The sequence below is a fragment of the Microtus ochrogaster genome, unplaced genomic scaffold (genome assembly GCF_000317375.1).
Source record: "Microtus ochrogaster isolate Prairie Vole_2 unplaced genomic scaffold, MicOch1.0 UNK1, whole genome shotgun sequence".
NCBI lineage: Eukaryota > Metazoa > Chordata > Mammalia > Rodentia > Cricetidae > Microtus > Microtus ochrogaster.
The window spans coordinates 13,236,745-13,255,305 of NW_004949099.1; the positions used below are offsets into that span (position 1 = coordinate 13,236,745).

General features: G+C 44.0%; 1 protein-coding gene across 7 annotated transcripts in view; it reads right to left on the bottom strand.

Moving 5' to 3' along the window:
* The window catches only part of Foxp1 (forkhead box P1), a 396,466-nt gene that overhangs the window by 91,094 nt on the left and 286,811 nt on the right, over positions 1–18,561 (bottom strand). For 6 of the 7 annotated variants that reach the window (XM_026788256.1, XM_026788254.1, XM_026788255.1 and 3 more), the window contains one exon: positions 45–182. In XM_026788256.1, coding sequence (XP_026644057.1) covers positions 45–182 — 138 coding nt within the window. Of the gene's footprint in view, positions 1–44; positions 183–11,578; positions 11,672–18,561 lie in introns of those variants that run through there. The other variant, XM_026788257.1, reaches the window with a different exon arrangement.

Below are 18,561 nucleotides of genomic sequence, written 5' to 3' on the forward strand. Positions count from 1 at the left end.
CTGTGGGGTTCTGGGTTGTGCGGAGCGGGCAGGAGGACAATTACCTGTTGAAGCATGAGGGCCTGCTGCTGCTGGAGGAGAACCTGGAGCTGCTGGGGGCTCAGCACTTGCTGCTGGAGGATCTGCTGCATTTGCTGGGGAGTGATAACCTGGGGTGTCATCATAGCCACTGACACGGGGACCTAGAACAGTAATGAAGGGTCAGTAAGGAGCCAGGAAGACACATAGCCTCAGCCTCCCGTGTGAAGAGATACAACCGCAGATCCTAGATTAACCCTGGTGGAATTAGCAGGATCAATTTTACTGTGACGTTGTTGCTAAGTACCAAACTCAGGACATCACAGATGCCAGGCAAGTCAAGAAGTGGAAAAGAAAATCGTGCACCCTGGGTAGTTTCAGGAGTAGAGAAGGAAGGAACACTTTAACAAATGCTCTCAGGATCAGGGCAGACCTATCCTTCCTCACAACAGATCTCTACCTTAACAAATGCTCTCAGGATCAGGGCAGACCCACCCTTCCTCACAACAGATCTCTAGTCAGAATGAGCTGTGAGAAGTTAACCTAGACTTCAGTTTTGTTTTAGGGAGAACATTAAGGAGGAACAAACAGTTTTGCAGCTGCAGCTGGCACGACCCACTTCCCTCTGGACAGTGATTTTCAGACTCATCCAGGATGCTCAGGTGGTGCAGAGGAGGGCGGTGGGGAGAGAATCGTGGACACACCTTCTGAACTTAAAACGCGGCCCCTTCCTAGGATGCCTTTTACCCTTCCTTATTCAGCCAGCATACAGATGTCTCAATTCTTTCATATTACGTGTGATACCAGTAAAAGCCGCTTTCCATGACATTTCAGTGACAAACAGCTACAGTGATGAACTTGATAGCATTTCGTATTTGCAACTGTTAACACATTTCTGCACGGGCATCTCTGCAAGGAACCTGCACCCTGTATCTGAAAGGATGATGTCTTGTTCAGATAAAACACTGACATTAAAATGACAGGCTGTCTTGGCCAAGGTTACACAAATTGTATTCAAGCGGATACCTAATGACAATGCTGCGAATTCTGCGAGCTTTCTAGAATATAATTTAGCTATTCAAAATAATCACTGCACTTGTGTTTAATTTTCAGACTACATGAGAACCATTTTGTCAGTCCCCGTAATCCAAGAAGACTACTTCATGAAAAATCACCCCCCCATAAAAAAATAAGAAAAAAAAAGACAATAAAAGACAAGAGCCAAATGTCTAAGAGTAATATTTAAGCATCTTACTTTTCTTTGGTTTTTTTAGCAAATGTGCCAGCAAGAAGCTAGAAGCTGTAAAGGATATATACTTTGTTAAAAAGGGTCTGCTGTCATCTCATGTATTACAATAAAAGGTAATAATATGTTTTGCACTTTGCCTGTGTGCCACTTTAAAAAAAAAAATCCTGCAGACAATAGCTGATCAAAAGATAAAAGAATTTTTTTTAAAAAAAAATCTTTCGGAGGAACAGTAAGCAAAAGAGAGAAACGGAGTGTTAATTTTATGTAACATAATGTCTTAATATGCAGTTTATCTTGACTTTTTCACATGGCTTGCCCTGTCATTTGCATAGTGAGCTCTCATTCCTAATTTCACACTCATTATGCACTGATGTCCCGATTTCTCAGCATCACTAATTTTGATGAACTAAAAGTGGTTGCTGAAGGTCAGATTCGCATACAGTGAGCATCCTCTATTGTTGTTGTGACGTGTTGTGTGTTGGGGTAAGGCTGGGGGAGCGTCAGGTGCAAGTTTCGGATGTTTAGAAAACATTAGCTAGAATACTCAAAAAAATTTCATTAGCCCAACTCGGAGGTCATCCATGAATTCTTCCTATTGCAGTGGTCTTTTAAGTGTAGATGTAGTTACACTGTAATTTAAAACAGATGGGCATGTCTGAATATTTTTATATGCAAAAAGGGACAGATGTATATGAATGGATAAATTATCCTTTTAAAAAGATAATTCACAGCATGAAATATCACCAAGGATTGGAACACTGAACTTGCGTACAGTCTAGGGCAAATGCCAAGAAGACATTATCAAAACATCTAACCATCTACGCACTAATTCCAATTAGTCGATTTTGTCTTCACGCAGAAGAAACTTTCTGAATTTTTAAAATATGCACTGGGTGCCAATTGTGATCTTTGGAGCTCCTGAAGTCAACATATCACAAAAGAAGTTTACTATTCCTTGAGAGTTGCAAGGCCATACAGGAGGCTCCCTGAAGCAAACAAAGGAGCCATGATGAAGGTTTCTTTTTCTCTCTGCATTTCTTGGATGGCGTACAACACAAATAGGCGTGAGCCAAATGTCTAATGGCAATGGACAGGAAAACAGACAGGAACAGGGTGGTGTAAAATCTGAGCTGGTGATGAGCATGAACCTAGAGCACAGTGGCAGAGAAACAGCACAGAAACAATCCCTTCATTGTCATTCCTCAAAGTGGGCTGGAGCCCCTGGAAAAGGACACAGGTCAATTTAGGGGGCTGATGAAGACACTATGAGGGCCACGAAGATTCACGAATGTCAAATCTCTTCTAACTGGATAAAGAGTGTATTCTATAGTCTATTATACTTTAGTAAAGTTGATTTAAATCATTGTAGGCAATATGTATATTTTGCTGAATTTTTTATCATATATTTTAAAAAGCATCTTAATTTTAAGCCTGGTAAAATGGTATGTGGCTTTTTAAACGAGAAATACCCTGGCCCTTTGACTGTCAACAAAAAAGGGTGATCAGGGAAAGATTGACAGGTCCAGGTAATTTTCAGATCCTTGCAGACAGCCCATGGTCTCCAGTTCCTCTTCCCACAGTTACTTCTTCATTGTTGGCAGCTGAACTGCAGAACAGTAGAATGAACTTGACTCTCCTCTGCTTGTTCCCTTTGGACACTTTGACGGAGGGTCTGATGAGTAATAAAACGCTTCAAGCAGCAGGCGCAGCCCAGCCACGGCCAGGCTCAAGAAGCCTGAGTAACCCTCCCAACTAGTGGAGCGGTCCCTGAGTAATCAGAAGTGGGCCATTATATCCTGATGGCTTGAACTTTGCTTTTACTATCTGAAACCACAGTTTCACACCAGTTACTTCCCAGCCACCAAAGTAGGCCAGGGAGCTTCATTTACAAATGCAGTAAAACAGATTTTGGTAGCTAGTGGTAGCCCCCACCCTGCTCCCCGCACCACACACACACACCTCAAGTTACTGCTCCCATATATCAGGACAGGAGGTTGTAGCAAGGTTTCACAAAAAGTAGAAAAGAAATGAGTGAGAGAGGGGAAAAAAAAAGCAGAGCATAGTTTAAGGTTTTAAATGGTTAAGAATTATGGCCTATATATCCACTCCCTTAATTCCCAGTGTCCAGCTTTCTCGTGTAGCTAGTCCCTACTAATACTAGGAATCAAAGGGCATGCAGTACCAGCGAGGGGCTATTACAGCCCACACTTTATTACCCATTACTACTGAGGTCATTAACGGCAAGAGTGATCGTCGCGGCCCTCACCTATTGATCACTCTAACTGCTATCATTTAATCCCATGTTGAATGTCTGGAAAGCAGCTAAAGGCACACGAGAGAGAGTGGGTTAGCGTGGAGAAATATGGCCAAAGCTTAGAAATTACACTTTGATTCATAAAATCTAGCCAGTGTTTTAAATCAATAGTATTTAAAACAGTCGTGTGAGTTTTGAACTACAGCCGTCTAATATTTATAGGGCCCTCATTGAGAACGTTCCACGAAAACTAAACTTTGTCGTCCTCCCCCATTCCCCCCCCCCTGAGCCCCAACACCCACCTCACCCTCTTGGAGATAAAAATTTGTTTCTGATGCTAAGAGTAGCTACAAGGGCTTTTGCCTTATCTGGGAGTTAAAGCTTATTCATGATTTTTTTTTCCCCTCAGAAGACAATTTAAATGTAAGGCAAGGAAAAAAAAACCTGAGCCTGTGCTACAGCTATGTTAAGTGTTTGCGTGTATAGGATTGAGTGTGCTGCATGGGGCTGCATGAGCTCACAATGAATCACGGGAGGCAACTTATGAAAACCTACAATGATTCTGTCTAGCTGCCTTCAGGGATCAGAGATTCGAATAAAACTTCTGGCAGACATTTAAAGAGTGCTAGCCTTAAAATACTGCCCTTAAACACACATAGGCACCTACAGTTGGCACTCCTTATTTGAGCTTCCAGGGGATATCATGAATTTAAAAAAAAAAAAAAGAAGAAGAAGAAGAAGTAAAAACAGTGCAGGCTATGCTGTTGACTGATACCAGTGGGGTGGGGCCCGACCCAGGTGCACACAAACCCTCCTGAATGGCAGAAATACAGCTGTGCTTGGCCATCTGAACGTGGCTAGTATGGGCCTGCTGCTGCTTAAACACCAGCAAACTGGGGAAGCATCTTTTGCACCAGCAACTGCTGGTGAAGGCTCAAGTCACTTCTGGCATAGTTTTCTCTCTCTCCAAGAGGACTTTGTGTTGCAGACTATTAAACAATGCACTCTGCTTTCTTGTTTCTCTTTCTTTAAAGTGGGGGAAGGTGGGCAATGGGGAAGAGGGGTACTGAAATTTCAAAAGCAAACAAACAAATAAAAAAAAAACACTCATAGAAACAATACTTGGTACTAACCTAGGAGACAATTGGAGGAATTGGGTGGGAGGCGAGATGACACAATATAAACACTGAAAATAACATGCTATCATTGCTCTCTCTCCCTCTCCTTCACACTCAAGTTAACTACAAGGAACCCCTGCCCAGCGCAAATACACATAGACTTTGTCCACTCACAGCCTCTCAAAATGACTATGCACACACATCCTAGAACTGACATGGCCAAAATGCAGCATCACACTTTAATTTCAGTAATTATCTATTATTTTTTCAATTAAATTGTTTCCAAAGAATTATTTGGAAACGGCTTTTTGACCACTGATCACTCACGAGCCCCATGTGTGCCCCCAGAAACTCATCTGCCTTCCATCCTTTAAGCTGTGTTTGGGTGGCAACTGAAGCAAGCGGTTAAGCAGTGTCACCCAGGCAGCCACAGAATGAGAGCAAAACAAATTCAATTAGAAGGCTCTGGAATGTCAAAACAAAAGCAAACAAAGAAAATGGCTCTATTTTAAGAAAAAAGGAATTATGCCCAATTTTCTAGGATCATAAGGAAGCTAGCTTGTATTTGTACCAGCAACCACCTGGGAAAATATATGCCCTTTTACAAAATTAATAGCCAACAACTACAAAAGACAGATCAGCAGACAAAAAAAAAAAAAGGCAGGAGCTTCTATTCTCCATGTCACTAAAAAATTTAAAAAAGCAAACAAACAAACACTCCAAAACTTAAATCAAGTACCACACAAGGCAGCTGTATCACAAAATGGGGGGAAATGTATTTCTGACATAATATTTCTGTCTTTAAAAAAAAAATGGTATTCATGTGGAAAGTGTAATTCTCTTTCATTGTGGAATGCTGCTTTTTGTATAACTCTTTTAGACTTAGCTATTTTGCCACAATACTGTACAAAGCATTAAGGCAGGTAATGGTTATTATATTAATGCAAAATCATCTAAGTAGTCACTCATCAGCATAACTGTTCTCTCAGTAACAATACAACCACCTATTAAAATTTTAGCTAAAAAAAGAGGCCTCTTTAAAATGCAATTAGCATTTCATTTTTTATCGTTTTGTTTATTACATTCTATCAAAGAGAGGCTATCTTTCTTTCATAAAGAATTGTTAAGGCCAATACTTGCCTGCCAGTCAGGAGTTATTTCCGGTTACCAACCCCAAGAAGCCATCTCCTGCAAAACTGAGTTCTTATTGTCTTTACATTAAAAACAAATGGTAAAATTCACATTTGTCTACAGGCAGGGAGTGGAGGCCGCCCTGTGAGTCTCCACCATTTCCCAGGCAGCCAAGGTTAAGCCTCTAAGCGCCAACCTAATTGTTTTAGTTCTTATAAATATCAGCTTCATTTGCATAAAAATGTAAAGTTTACATAAATTAAATCGCTTCTTCCATTAGCAATTGTCAAATACAGGAAACAATAGGAGCTGCACATGAAAATAATCACTTGCTAAGAACTTATCTCTTCAACTTCCAAACCACTATTATTTATTATTATTATTATTATTATTATTATTATTATTATTATTATTAATTTGTTACTATTATTTAAATCGAAGAAAATGCCTTCTCTTTCCTTCCTCGATCTCACTTTTCTGTAGGTGGCTGGAAAACTGCTTAGTGTGGGTAAAATATTCTGACATTTCAAATTAACAGAAGCAACAAAATCATTTTTAAGTGCTGAGAGCAGGAGATGGAAAGACTAGTCCAGAGAGTTCCTTAGAAAATATCTGACCCACCAACCTTTGACTCCCAGGACAGGGAACAGACTGGTTAAGTAAGTTCTCTTGAACTGAAACATTTTTACAAACAATGGCAGAAGCAGAAACTGCATCAACCCAGTTCAGACACATGCACCATGAAGCAAGCAAGAAAAATCTGAAGATAGTTTTAGCTCAATGGTTACTATTACATGGGGGAAAAAAAATTAAATGTTTACCTTCCCTCTAAAAAAAGATTTTTTTTTCAAAATTAAGAATTAAGTTGATAATTCTCCTTACTTTAAGATAACTAACCCAGAAAATTTCAGAATAAAGACATGTAAATATTTCCCCCATATTATTAGGGAGCACTGTAAGTGAATTCAAATATACAGGCTGGCCCAAATTAGATTACTCCGAGGTTGACCATGGATTTACCAAGGCGCTACCATTTTCCTTTTACCTGTTCAAGAATTACTTATTCAGTTTCTCACACGTTAACACTAGCACATTCACCTGATACATCACAGTTGAGCCAAGGGGTGCAAATGAGATTCTCATGAGAAAAAAAAAAAACATCAGTTGCTGCTTTGACAATTTCTCCATTCATTGATGTATTTCTAATACGGATAAAAACCCAACCGAAAGCTCCCTACATGTGAAAGGTCAAAATATGTTTTTAAAAAGTGCCTTGTAAAAATCAACGCAAATGAGGGACCTGTGAGGACCTGCCTCGTGAAGAAATGTGACAATTAAGAGTGACCCAACAAAAAGCCATCTTCAGGGACAAGAAAGAAAGAAAGAAAAAGAAAAAAAAATGAGAAAAAAGAAAGAAATTAAGCTGCCACGACCGTAACAGGTTAGATGAAAAAAAAAAATCAAATTTTAATGTATTCTCCCCTGTGTCATCTTGTTTTGTCAAGACATCAAATAGAATTGGCAAGTACAAAATAACAAGCCCTTGAGAAATCACAGAAGCTGACCTTTTTGATGTTGTTGATTTACCTTGTTCTCAGTTATTTGAACAATGATGTTTCAGATTTAAGGGCGAGATAAAGCTTAAGAATTAAACCATGATGCCGAGGTATTCTAAGAAGCTCACCGGCACACTTAGCCCGCACTTTCATTGATTAGTTGCTTTAACCCGATGTGAGTATGAGGCCTAACGCACAGGCTTGATACTCATTTTTTTTTCCCACTCTAAATTAATTTCCTCCCCAAACAACTGCCAGGTTGGAAGGACGCAGAAAAGGGTATCCCTTTCTGTCATCTGAATGGGGATGCCCAGGTTAGCCCTTCCCAGTGAGTCAAGACCCTACAACGTACAGACAGATGTTTAGCAATGGAGGACCTGGGTTGTCTGGGTTAAATCAAAGGCAGTTGTCCCCACAACTGAATGCACAAGACAGGCACTCTGAAATACTCAAAACAGTTTTCAAGGAATACCACGCCGGCCCCCACCCACCCAAAAAAAAACAAAAACAAAAACAAAAAACAAAAAACTTGCACCAAACAACAGTTTTAGCTTACAGGGTGAAGACTTCCCTCAGTTATAACACTACAGTTAAGCACTGAGCTAGACTCCTTGTCCCAAATCTAAACTAGAGGCACAGCTCGACATCTCAACAGCAACCCAAGTGCGAGCCTTCTACAAAATCTTAGGACAATGACACGTGCAGAATGACTCGTATGTACAGGCAGCTTCTACCAAGACATATACTGAACCAAAAAGATACAGCAGTTAAAAGCATCTGTTTTAAGGACACTAAAGGTAAATAAATGAGTGTTTGCAAGCACTAGAAATTATAAAGACCAAGCCAGCAAAGAAGGCTGTTTGGTGACTGCAACTCCTTGTTACTGACCGCAGAGCTTCACATGCTACACACAGAGAGACACAATGTATGTGTTCAGTCACTCTAACCTTTTCTGGTCAACTGTTGCTAAGGTTTTTTCCTTGACTGTAAATCACAAGGAACTACCTCAAGGGGCTCGTCACTGATTACTGTTTCCCCAGTTACTCAAAGCGTCGTTCTAAGGTTCCCCTTTAGTGATGTCCGTCCACAACGAGACCACATAATAAAATGAATTTCTCCACGCTTCCTCTCTGCCAATACAAACTGTAGTCAAATGTTAGTAAGAGCTGCGAATCTGGCCACCACATTCTCTCCTGATCGTCACAGAAACCCAGTAATTCAAACGCCACTCCCGCCACGCTAGTCACGACAAAGCTGGACTTCGATTGCTTTTAATTCATCTAGGTTTTAATGTCCCTGTCTCTTGCCATTGTGTGGAGGCTGGCTGAAAAGTTGCAGAACTGGTCAGTGTCATAAAGGAGTTTATCTTTCAAGTGACAGCCCCTGACAATGTACAAATACAAGGCTGCGATGGAGAAGGTTTGTTTTTAAGGTACATTTAACTGCAAACAAAAAAAAAAAAAAAAAAGAAAGATTTTTTTTTTTCCAAATCCACCACTCCTATCGTAAGTAAACTGTAAGTCATCACAGTTTACCAACTGAGCAAGGTTACGCAACACTGCATGCCTTTAGATGCACTGCTCTAGCTGGTGGAGATTTAATTAAGATCGCAGCCTCTAAAATCCCTGTCAAATGAAAATTCAGAGAAGACAATACTTTATATAGCTTCATGCACAAGGTTGCCATTCCATCCCTGAAAAAAAATTATATGAGTTAACCCACGTTTCTATGGCTGCAGACAAAAGTTCACTAATTTTATTTTCTTTTGACACTTAAGTTGTTTTCTATTGTCTGCCATGAGATCACTCCCTTCCAGGGAAGGGGGGGGGGGAGAAAACGAGAGTGAGACACACTGCAGAAAATGCAGCTGACATTATTATCCGACATTATCATAGCTTAGCTATGATGTCATCAATTTTCATATAAGCAACCCAAACTCAAAAGTTTTATCTGATGAAATATGTTTATTAAAAAACACAACACAAAAGCCTACCTTCTCTTTCAATTACTTGGGATTAAATCACTGAAAGGCTGTGTTTCTCCTTTCTCTAAACGGCCAACTTTCTGTTAGACAAGCTGCAGATTTGGGAGGAAAGGTAGTTCTTCAGGCAAACTGGCAAATACAAAGTCCACTCCTAGCATTCTTTCTGTAGAGTCCTTACGGTTGGAAAACAAGGATGTTTGATTCATTTTTATCTCTTCTACACTAGAATTGACCTGTGCTAATTTGTCTTGAAGGAAAAAAAAAAACTGTGGCTCGGTGGTATTTTACCTAGTCAAATGCATTTTAATTTGCATCATTTTGATATCTGCTTGCTTATGTCATCATGCCTTCGAAGTGACAGGTGCTTGCCGTCTCACTCCTCACGGCCACTAGACAAATAACTGTCTTGCCTGAAAGGGCTAATGCAGTACTAATGAACAATAAATCAACTTCGATTATCAAGTGTCAGCCACAGAGTTCTACCACATCCCAGTGACTCTGGCAGCCAGTGTCTGGGCAGGCAGTCTGTATTTTGGTTTCATTTTTACACACTTTTCATCGAAATGTGTCAGGCAGCTACAAAGAACCACATAAAATAGACTCCCCCCCATGCTGCAAAATTCCTCGCCTTGATTTGTTTTACTGAGCGCTGAATCTGAAACATCCAAGATAGTCTGCTATTCTTTTAAGCCGCAATAACAGCAATACATCAAATAAATCCTGAAGTAGATTCTTAACCTGATTATGTTTGAGCTCTCTTTGACACTGACAGGAGTTTGTAACACTTTACCACATACACCTTCTTTAACTGCATATGTATGTACGTGTATATATAACACACATATGCATATATACACATACATATGCATATGTACGTCTTCATGGAAATTATTTCACAAACAAATACACAGAGCAAAAAGGGTCGCCTCGGAAATAAAGAAGTCACTTGCATCTTTAACTGAAAATAAAAAAATGAAATCAGCTTTTTACCCTAACTTCCTAATGATAAAATACATGTAAGGTTTTTCCCCCCCTTAGGCAGATTAGTCACTGATAGTATGATTCACGTTTCCTGTTATCAGCCTTATTTTTCCCCCAAATGTGTCACTTTCAGAATGTTGGAATCTATGGAAATGAGGTGATTTGCATTTTTAAATGGGCTTGATTAGAACATTTGGTCTGTGTGGACGAGCATGTAACAATTATCAGACATTTCAGTTGCAACCGGAAGGCCTTGAAGGAGTTAACCCCAGGGAGGAAGAGATTACATGTGTTCTGAAACTACCATCCTTTTCCTAAAGGTCCTCAGCTTCCCATCACCATTCTTGAGAGGGGAAAGAAAAAGTCCCATGCAGTTCGAAGAGTTTAGTTAGCTACACTGAAGGCCAGTTCGGACGGAGTTCACATGACAAGCCTTCAGCCTCCGGCCCTTCCAACCCAAACCTTGCTCACTGTTTTATGAACGTGGCCAAGGAAAGCCAGAGTGGATGCGAATCTCCAACCTGCCGGAGTGCAGGGCACAGCATGCCTGCCTGCTGAGATGCTGGGCTCTCTCCTTCCTTTCCCTCCCTCCTTACAGTGGGTGCGAACTCCTTGTAAATCAACAGCTAAGCTGCAAAGACAGACGCCCGGACAGACAGAAACAAACTACCAGAAGCCAAAGAAACAGCCACACTGGTTCCACTGAGACGGAAGGGTTTTCTATTTCACACGCTCTGAGAGTGACATTAATCACATACCCCAGATGGATGCCCCCCGAATGGTGTGGAGGGATGGCACCGAGGGATAGCCAAAAGGGCTTTACCAAAGTGGCTGCGCGAAGGCCACACCAGCGGTAAATGAATCGCCAACACCGGGGAAAGAGGCAGAGGGAAAGAGAGAAATACACGCAGGACTTCCTCCAACTCCCAACTCCACTTCACCCAGGAACAATTTTTAAAAAGAGACAAGACAGCTTAACAGACAGCGAGGGAGATCTGTGTCCAGGACCCACAGGCCTGACTTCCCACCCTTCTGTTCCTCTCCGCCTCCACTTCCAGAGCGCAACTCCGCTCCAAGTTGATCAACAGCGCCCGAGCTGGGGCTGCCGAGCCTGAGAGTCAAGTTGAAGGCTGCGGGACGCCCCTGCCTTCCCTGGCGAGGTCCCCCGGAACCCTGGGAAGCTGGCAGCGCACAGCCCGGGATGATGGGGTGGGTTGGGGGAGAGGAGGAGGAGGACAAGGAGGAGGAAGCGAAGCGGGGCAAAGACGGAGGAGGACCGGGACCAACCTGACACTCTCCATGTAGCCGCCAGGCGCGCGCAGCCGGCTCGGGGCGCCCGCGCGGGGCCGGGCTGGGTCCGGCGGCCTCGGTGCAGGCGGACTGCACGCGCAAGGGGCGCTCGGGCTCGCGGGCTGCCGTGCCGCGCCGCGCCCACCCGCCCCGCCTTGCTCCACCAATCACAACCCGCCTCTAAACACCCCGCGCCGCCGCTGCGCCCCACACAATGGGCTCCGCCCGCGCCCCGCGCCCCGGCCCCCTCCGCGCGCGGCAGGTGAAACCGACGCTCGGCCCCGCCGCCCGCCTTTTGTCTCCCCAGCAACTCCTCTTTAATTGCTGTTAACCCGGTGACCCCCCTCGGGCTGACGTCTGGGCCGGACCCGGGCTCCGCGCCGGGGCGCGCATCTCCTCTCTCCCCACCCCTCTCTCCCTCTCTCTCTCCCCTCTCTCCCTCTCTCCCTCTCTCTGCGCCCTGGGCCCCCGCTGCCCGGCCAGCTTTGGGGAAAGGGCTTGTTTGTTTCCCTCTTTGAAACTGACAAAGAGTTGTCCTAACCTTCGGGGACGCTGAGCAGGAGGGCCACCCATGCGACCTCCTCCAAGCAAGCCCACAGCCCCGGCTGCTCCGAGCTACCGAAGCGGCCCAGGGGCAGGCTTGCGGGGCGCCCGGCTGCGCCTTTCCTCGAAAACCCGCTTCGGTGGAGAAGTTTCGCTTCACGTCGGTGGTGGGGCCCAGCCTTAGTCTCCCAGCCACCCTTGCCGATCCAGAGGCCGCTTCACAAAGTGTGCCCGTGCACGCAGGGAAAAAACCCTACATGGGGCTCCAAATAATCCGCAACCCAACGTGCCTCCTCGCTACTTCCCCTCTAGAACGACAGCTGCCACACGTTTGCTAAGAAATAATTCTTGAAATTCCTTTCTTATTTATGCAACATCAGCCACAACAAAAGCGCCTCTCAACAGGCACTTTGAAATGACCTCGGGTAGAAACACTCACTGCTCAGATGCGGCGAGCGAAGAGCAGTGTTGCTTTTTTTCTTTTCTTTAAAGTCACCAATAATGCTAAACTTTGTTGGCGCAAGTGGCATGATTTAAGTGGCAGGTTAGCCTAGTATGAGCAGTCTCAGAAATCAAGTCTCGATTTTTCCATTTGCAAACTTAGAGAACTTTCTGGTTTGTGTAGTTAGTTACTTTAAAAGACAAAAACAACAACAAACAACAAAACTAACCAAAACATTTTTTATTATTTTCTTTAACAAGGAAACAACAGTGATATCAATGATTACTCACTTCTCTTCAATATGAATTTTTTTTTTTTTTAAGTAACACCGTTTAACCTAGTAAATTTCCAGGGCTCTTACTTGAAAGTATTTTCCAATTTGAGGTGTATTAAACACAGGTTGTTATGAACCAGAAAGTAAGCATACTAGTAAAATTTCTAATCAAGAAAACACCTGGACTTCAGTGAGGTCAGCAGGGCTAGACGTTCCCCCAGCCAGGGGATCTGGTTGGAAAATGTGAGAGCCTCCCACCCCTCACCTTCCACATCTCCTCAGTTGTTAAATGGGTTTAGTGGACACCACTCTCCACACTGAAGTGTTTTATGTCAGATAACAAATTTATTAATGGCCTTTGTTTTTCTTCCAGGTCACAGATATGTCGCCCAACCCTTTCATGAATATTCAATGAAGAACCCCAGGGCGGCTTTGGGGAGAGGGGTGAGAGAAGGGTCTTGAATCTGACAGAATGCCCTAACCCCTCAATCAGTAGAAATCTGAGTTTTAAAGAAATAGGTTGCTTCTTCCAGAAGGGCAGGCAGGAGCCCCAAAGCAGGAAATGAAAATAGAGGAAGTTTTCCTCAAACCAACACCCCCTCAGAAAGTAGAAACAGCCATTTTGAAACATACAGTGATATATTTTTTTTTAAAAAAAATGAATTTGAGAGTGAACAAGTGTGAACAGAGCTGGGGTGAGCTGGAAATGAACGGCATGTTCCCTCCAGCCTGAGATCTGCAGGAGCATCCAGAAAACTCATGCCTGCTTTGACAAGTAGGGCTACCTCCATGCAGGTCAGTGCCTATCAGTTAATAGTCACTAAGAGCTCCAAAACAAACAGTAAACAAACAGGCAAACAACAACATTACAGACGCACAGGACCCAGCTGTGGAGGACAGCCTTACACGAAATAATTATGGAGTGACGCAATGCCAATGGGAACTCAGCTGCTAAATTGCACGGTGGTGGCTGGGAGCACCATGGGACTGTGGAGCAGGAGGGAGCACCGTGAGGCCTGGTAAGGCCCCTTGGGGAAGTTGTGTGTGAAGGGTTCATGGTTTGGATAAGAGGATAGGAGACCAGGCGGAGGGAAATGGCTGAGCAACCAGCCCAGAGAGAGGCCACCTGGAGCCCAGGCCACCCTCTCCAAACAGATACATGATACAGTGACTCAGGCTAGTTGTGGGTAAGGAATCGCCCCACCAGTGAGAAACCTGTGTTTCTTTGTAGGAGTCTGGGATAGTTTGGTTAATCTTGGGAATCCTAGGCTGGCCTCATGAGGTTTTTGGCTGGCATTCAGGGAGAGTTGCTACATTCCATGCCTTGAGGAAAGTATATAAATATTGAACCTCCCAGCGACAGAGCAGTCATAATTCCTGCCATTTTTCATCACCTTCAACACAAAGTTGTTTGGGAAAAGCTAAGGCAAAAAAAAGGCAAAGAAGAAGAAAAAAAGAAAAAAGAAAGAAAAAACAGGAAGGAAAACAATTAGGTTTATTGTGGGGGCGTTAGCTTGGTTACTCAACCCAGAAGCTGATGCAGCTGTAACTTGAATGGAAATTGCCATCCCATTTTTCAGAGGGAAAAACTGAGACTCAGTAATATAAACTGAGAGCCAAGGCTTGGTGGTCAACATGTCTGTAATACCAACACTTGGGAGGTAGGGCCAAGAGTTCATGGTTATTCTCAACTGCGTAACAAGTTCCAGGCCAGCTCGGGCTCCATGACAATTTGTCTCAAAACAGAAAAACAAAAACAAACAAACAACAAACCAGAAAGGCAAAGTGGTTTTTGTTTCCCCATGAGTCAAACCATGAGTCTATAAGGCAAAACAGACACTGGGGGGAGGGGAGCCTGGTTACACAGACAGGATACCAGAGGTAGGGGTGGGGGAGGCTCATGTTTAAGGAAGAGCGAAGGAAACGATAAATACTGTACTTAAAAATATTTTTGATGCCCACATCCTAACACCCACAACAGACACAGTCTTGTTCAAACACCACATATTAAGAAACCTGTCAGTTGCTAAATGAGTCCATTGTACACTGGCTGTGAACTTAAGACCAGATTACTGTGATCCCATACCAAACTCTAACCACCAAATAATACACCAGGGACTGGAGTGGGGCGTTCTATTTGGTTTTGCAGAGCCTCAGCCTTGAACACGGAGGAAAGTGAAAGGTCTTACTGCCCCGTTCTGAGCTGGGAACGGAGACAGGACATGTTGAAGGAAGAGACAGAAGGAACATCCCCTCACGACATTATTCGACATGGTGATAAATGGTGCCACGGCAGAGACGTAGACACGGTCACGGGACTCTGGCCCGCGTACTTCTCAGCATCTGCTTGGCCAGAGCGGCTTGCATACAGTCAGAGGAAGGACGCATTGATGGGTCCAAAAATGAACTGTGTGTCTGAGAGGCCAAAATCTAATGCAAGCTCATGGTCTTCTTCCAAACATTAACACTCCCCCCCACCCACCGCCGCCACTTTTTCATTAATTTAGTAGAGTACCCAGAATAGAATGACAAAATAATAAAAAAAAAAAAATCTAGCAAGTGATTCTTTTTCTGAGGCCAGGGCATAGAAATTTTAGGTCCTTCTCCATCCAGCCGCACGTCTGATGGACTGCCAGGGAGACCTGCTTCCTCAGAACAAACTCCAGGCAGCAGTCTCCAAAGACCACCAGCGGGGCCAGCCAATTAGAGTTTCTAAATTGCAACAGCCATGCCCCATTCCTGAGATTTGGGCATTTGTCTCTAAGGAGGCTCGTTTCTGTCTTGATTTAAGCAGTGCTTTTACTTAAAAATATAAATTAATACATCATCCATCTGCAGGGAGCTGGAGCAGTTAGCTGCCTATCAATACTGTTTATGTCGCTGTTATGTCTACGTTGACAATAAGACTAATTATGTTGTTTTTCATCTGTGCCTGTTAGTTTGGCCAAGGGAAAAGCCTCCGCAGCACAGGAGTTCAAGTTTCTCTTTATGACAGTCTCCAAATTACCATTCACATCTTCACCAAATGCAACATTCTATAATGTCGGCGTCCCTGGGTAATTGATATGCATACACAGTAGGACTTAGCAACATTTAAGGGACTTATAAGGGGTACGTGAGCTATGCAAAAACATTTAGAAGAGAAGATGTTTTAAAATTCTTCACTGAGACCCTGTCTCAACAAGAAGGAAAGAAAGAAAGAGAAGGAAAAAAAAAAACATCTCCTTCACGATAAATGTGAAGACATTCCTAAGCATCAAAGTAAATAAATTCATCCAACCCCTCGGACCCTGCATCCAATTGACTAATAAATTACCCTCTCTTGTTTATGATAAAACTATAATCCCTTGCTTTAACATGATATGACATTTATTAGTGTGCTGCTTCAGCTACGGGGTTGCAACAGATTACATGGATGTGTGTTAAATTCTCAAAACTGTGCATGTCTTAGGGCAGGAGAGAATTCCCCCATGGGGGGGGGCGGTCAGGACCACCACCAAATGACACTCTTCATGTCCCCTCCCAAGAGTGACAGCATCTATGGCTCCCCCACATGTTAACCCTGGGCAGGAAGCTTACCAGGGAGAGGGCACTGAAGAGGAATAATAAGAGGGCTCTTGGGGGGAATGAAATTCCTTTTTAATTTTTTTTTAACGCTTAATTATGTAGAAACTCGCTGATATCAGATGAAGCCACTGACCACCGTTAGTGGAGTCAGCTTTTCAGAAGGCCTGTGGTGTGAGCCTGCTACAGGCGGGCTAAGAGGCAGGGGAGCATGTCCCATCTTGCCCTGGAAACAAAGCTCACAGATCCTCCTCCTATGCCACGCCACCCTCCTCTGACCCTGGGTTGACACACCCTCGTGTCAAAACCTTCTTTACGCCTGCCCTCTGCTGGTAAGCCTGCCAGGGTTAGGAAATTTCATCTATCTCAACTTATTCTAAGAGCCAGACAGAGGGAAGGCGTGTAAGGATCTATGAACTAACACGCGCACATTAAGAGACTGAAGCAAAGCAGAGGGCATGGGTAAGCAGGGGGAAATATGGTACTTTTTAATGGGCAAACCAACATTCAGCTATTCTACTGCCTGCTGGCTCAGGGCTCAGGGCTCAGCAGTGCAAACTCTATGTTTTAGCTTGCCTAGGAGAGCAACCTGCATGACTGCCGGGCATCCTGCCTTCTCTTGCACACTCTCCAGGGAGAATATGTCAGCGCATTTTCAATAAAACACCTTCTTAGCAGTAATGGGCCACTGTTCCCATTTCAATAGTCTCTAAGGTTTCATGATTTAGTATTTCAGCTGAGTCAAGTTCAAGTTTTCTTCTGGCATTCAGAAAGAAGATCCATAAAAGGAGGAGGGCTCTCTCGTGCCTGTCCCACAAGTGAAAAAAACATTTTAACTTTTGAATCATTAGCTAGAAAGACAACCCCCCCCCCAAAGAAAGGGATACTGCGCTTCAGGCCCCATCCAGCTACCCAGTACTTGGAGGCCAGCCTTGGGGCTGCAGGAAAACTCTGGCTTTTAGAGGGTAAATTTCCACAGTGGAGTGCTGGGATTTAGAAGTGCAACCCCTGTCGGTGTCAATGGGAAGCATGAGGCTTGCACAAATCCCTGCATAGCATCTCAAAAATACATCTCAGGATGGGAAAATGAACCTTAGTGTTGCAACCTCAGAAGCATTCAGAAAGTCGCACCCCTGACAGCGCATTCGATGCCAAGCGAATGCTCTTAGAAACAGCACCCAATCCGGCTGACAATAAACCTTACACCAGGGAAGCCCACACAGGGCCGTGGAATCCCCTCCAAAGATAATTGCCTTCCACAGAGTGTGGCAAAGAAACCACTACATGGAAAACGGTTTCTGTAGCCCAGAAGCTTTGGACAGCTCACTTTTCTTTCCTTAATAGTCAGCGATCTCACACACACAGACACTTAACCCTCTACCTTTAAGAGTAGCCATAGCAAAGTGCAAGAGTGTATCTGCGTTTAGAGAGAAAAGTTAGGAGGCCTGTTCTAACTGGGAGTGGAAGAAGGAAGCAGAGGCTAGAGGGAGAAGGTGTCCACAGGAACAGGAGCATGGGAAGGGAACCTAAGCGGTGCATCCTCACAGGGAGCCTCCGACTCCCCAGGCCAGTCTTTGAAGGCTCATGAAGTTTCCAGACAGCTCCAGGTTAGAGTACATCCAACAGGCACAGGAAGAGGCGGGCAGAGCAGTTCTCATCCAAGGTGGGCCTCGGGGGGTCTGGATCTCATTCCTGACATGGTCACGAGTGAATACTGTAGCTGGGCGTAAATCATATCCCTTCTTAGGGTCTACATATTTCCCCGCAGACGCAGAGATAGATGGATGGAAGAGGGCCCAACTGACCTTAATCTGTAGGTATAGTCCTATGTAAACCAACCAGAGCACAGTGTAAGGACACAAAGAGGGGCAGAGAGATGGCTCAGCGGTTAAGAGGACTGGTTCCTCTGGCAGAGGATCTGGATTTAGTTTCCAGTACCCATGTGACTTCTCACAATCATATGTGACCCCAGTTCCAGGGGACCTGACACTCTGTCTTGACTTCCTTGGGTACCAGGTACCCATATCGAACACAAACATACATGTAAGAATACACACACACATACACACACACACACACACACACACTCCATGTTACAGAAACAGATGGTAGATATAGTGGAGCGCATACCTCTAATCCTAGCACTGGGATAGAAAG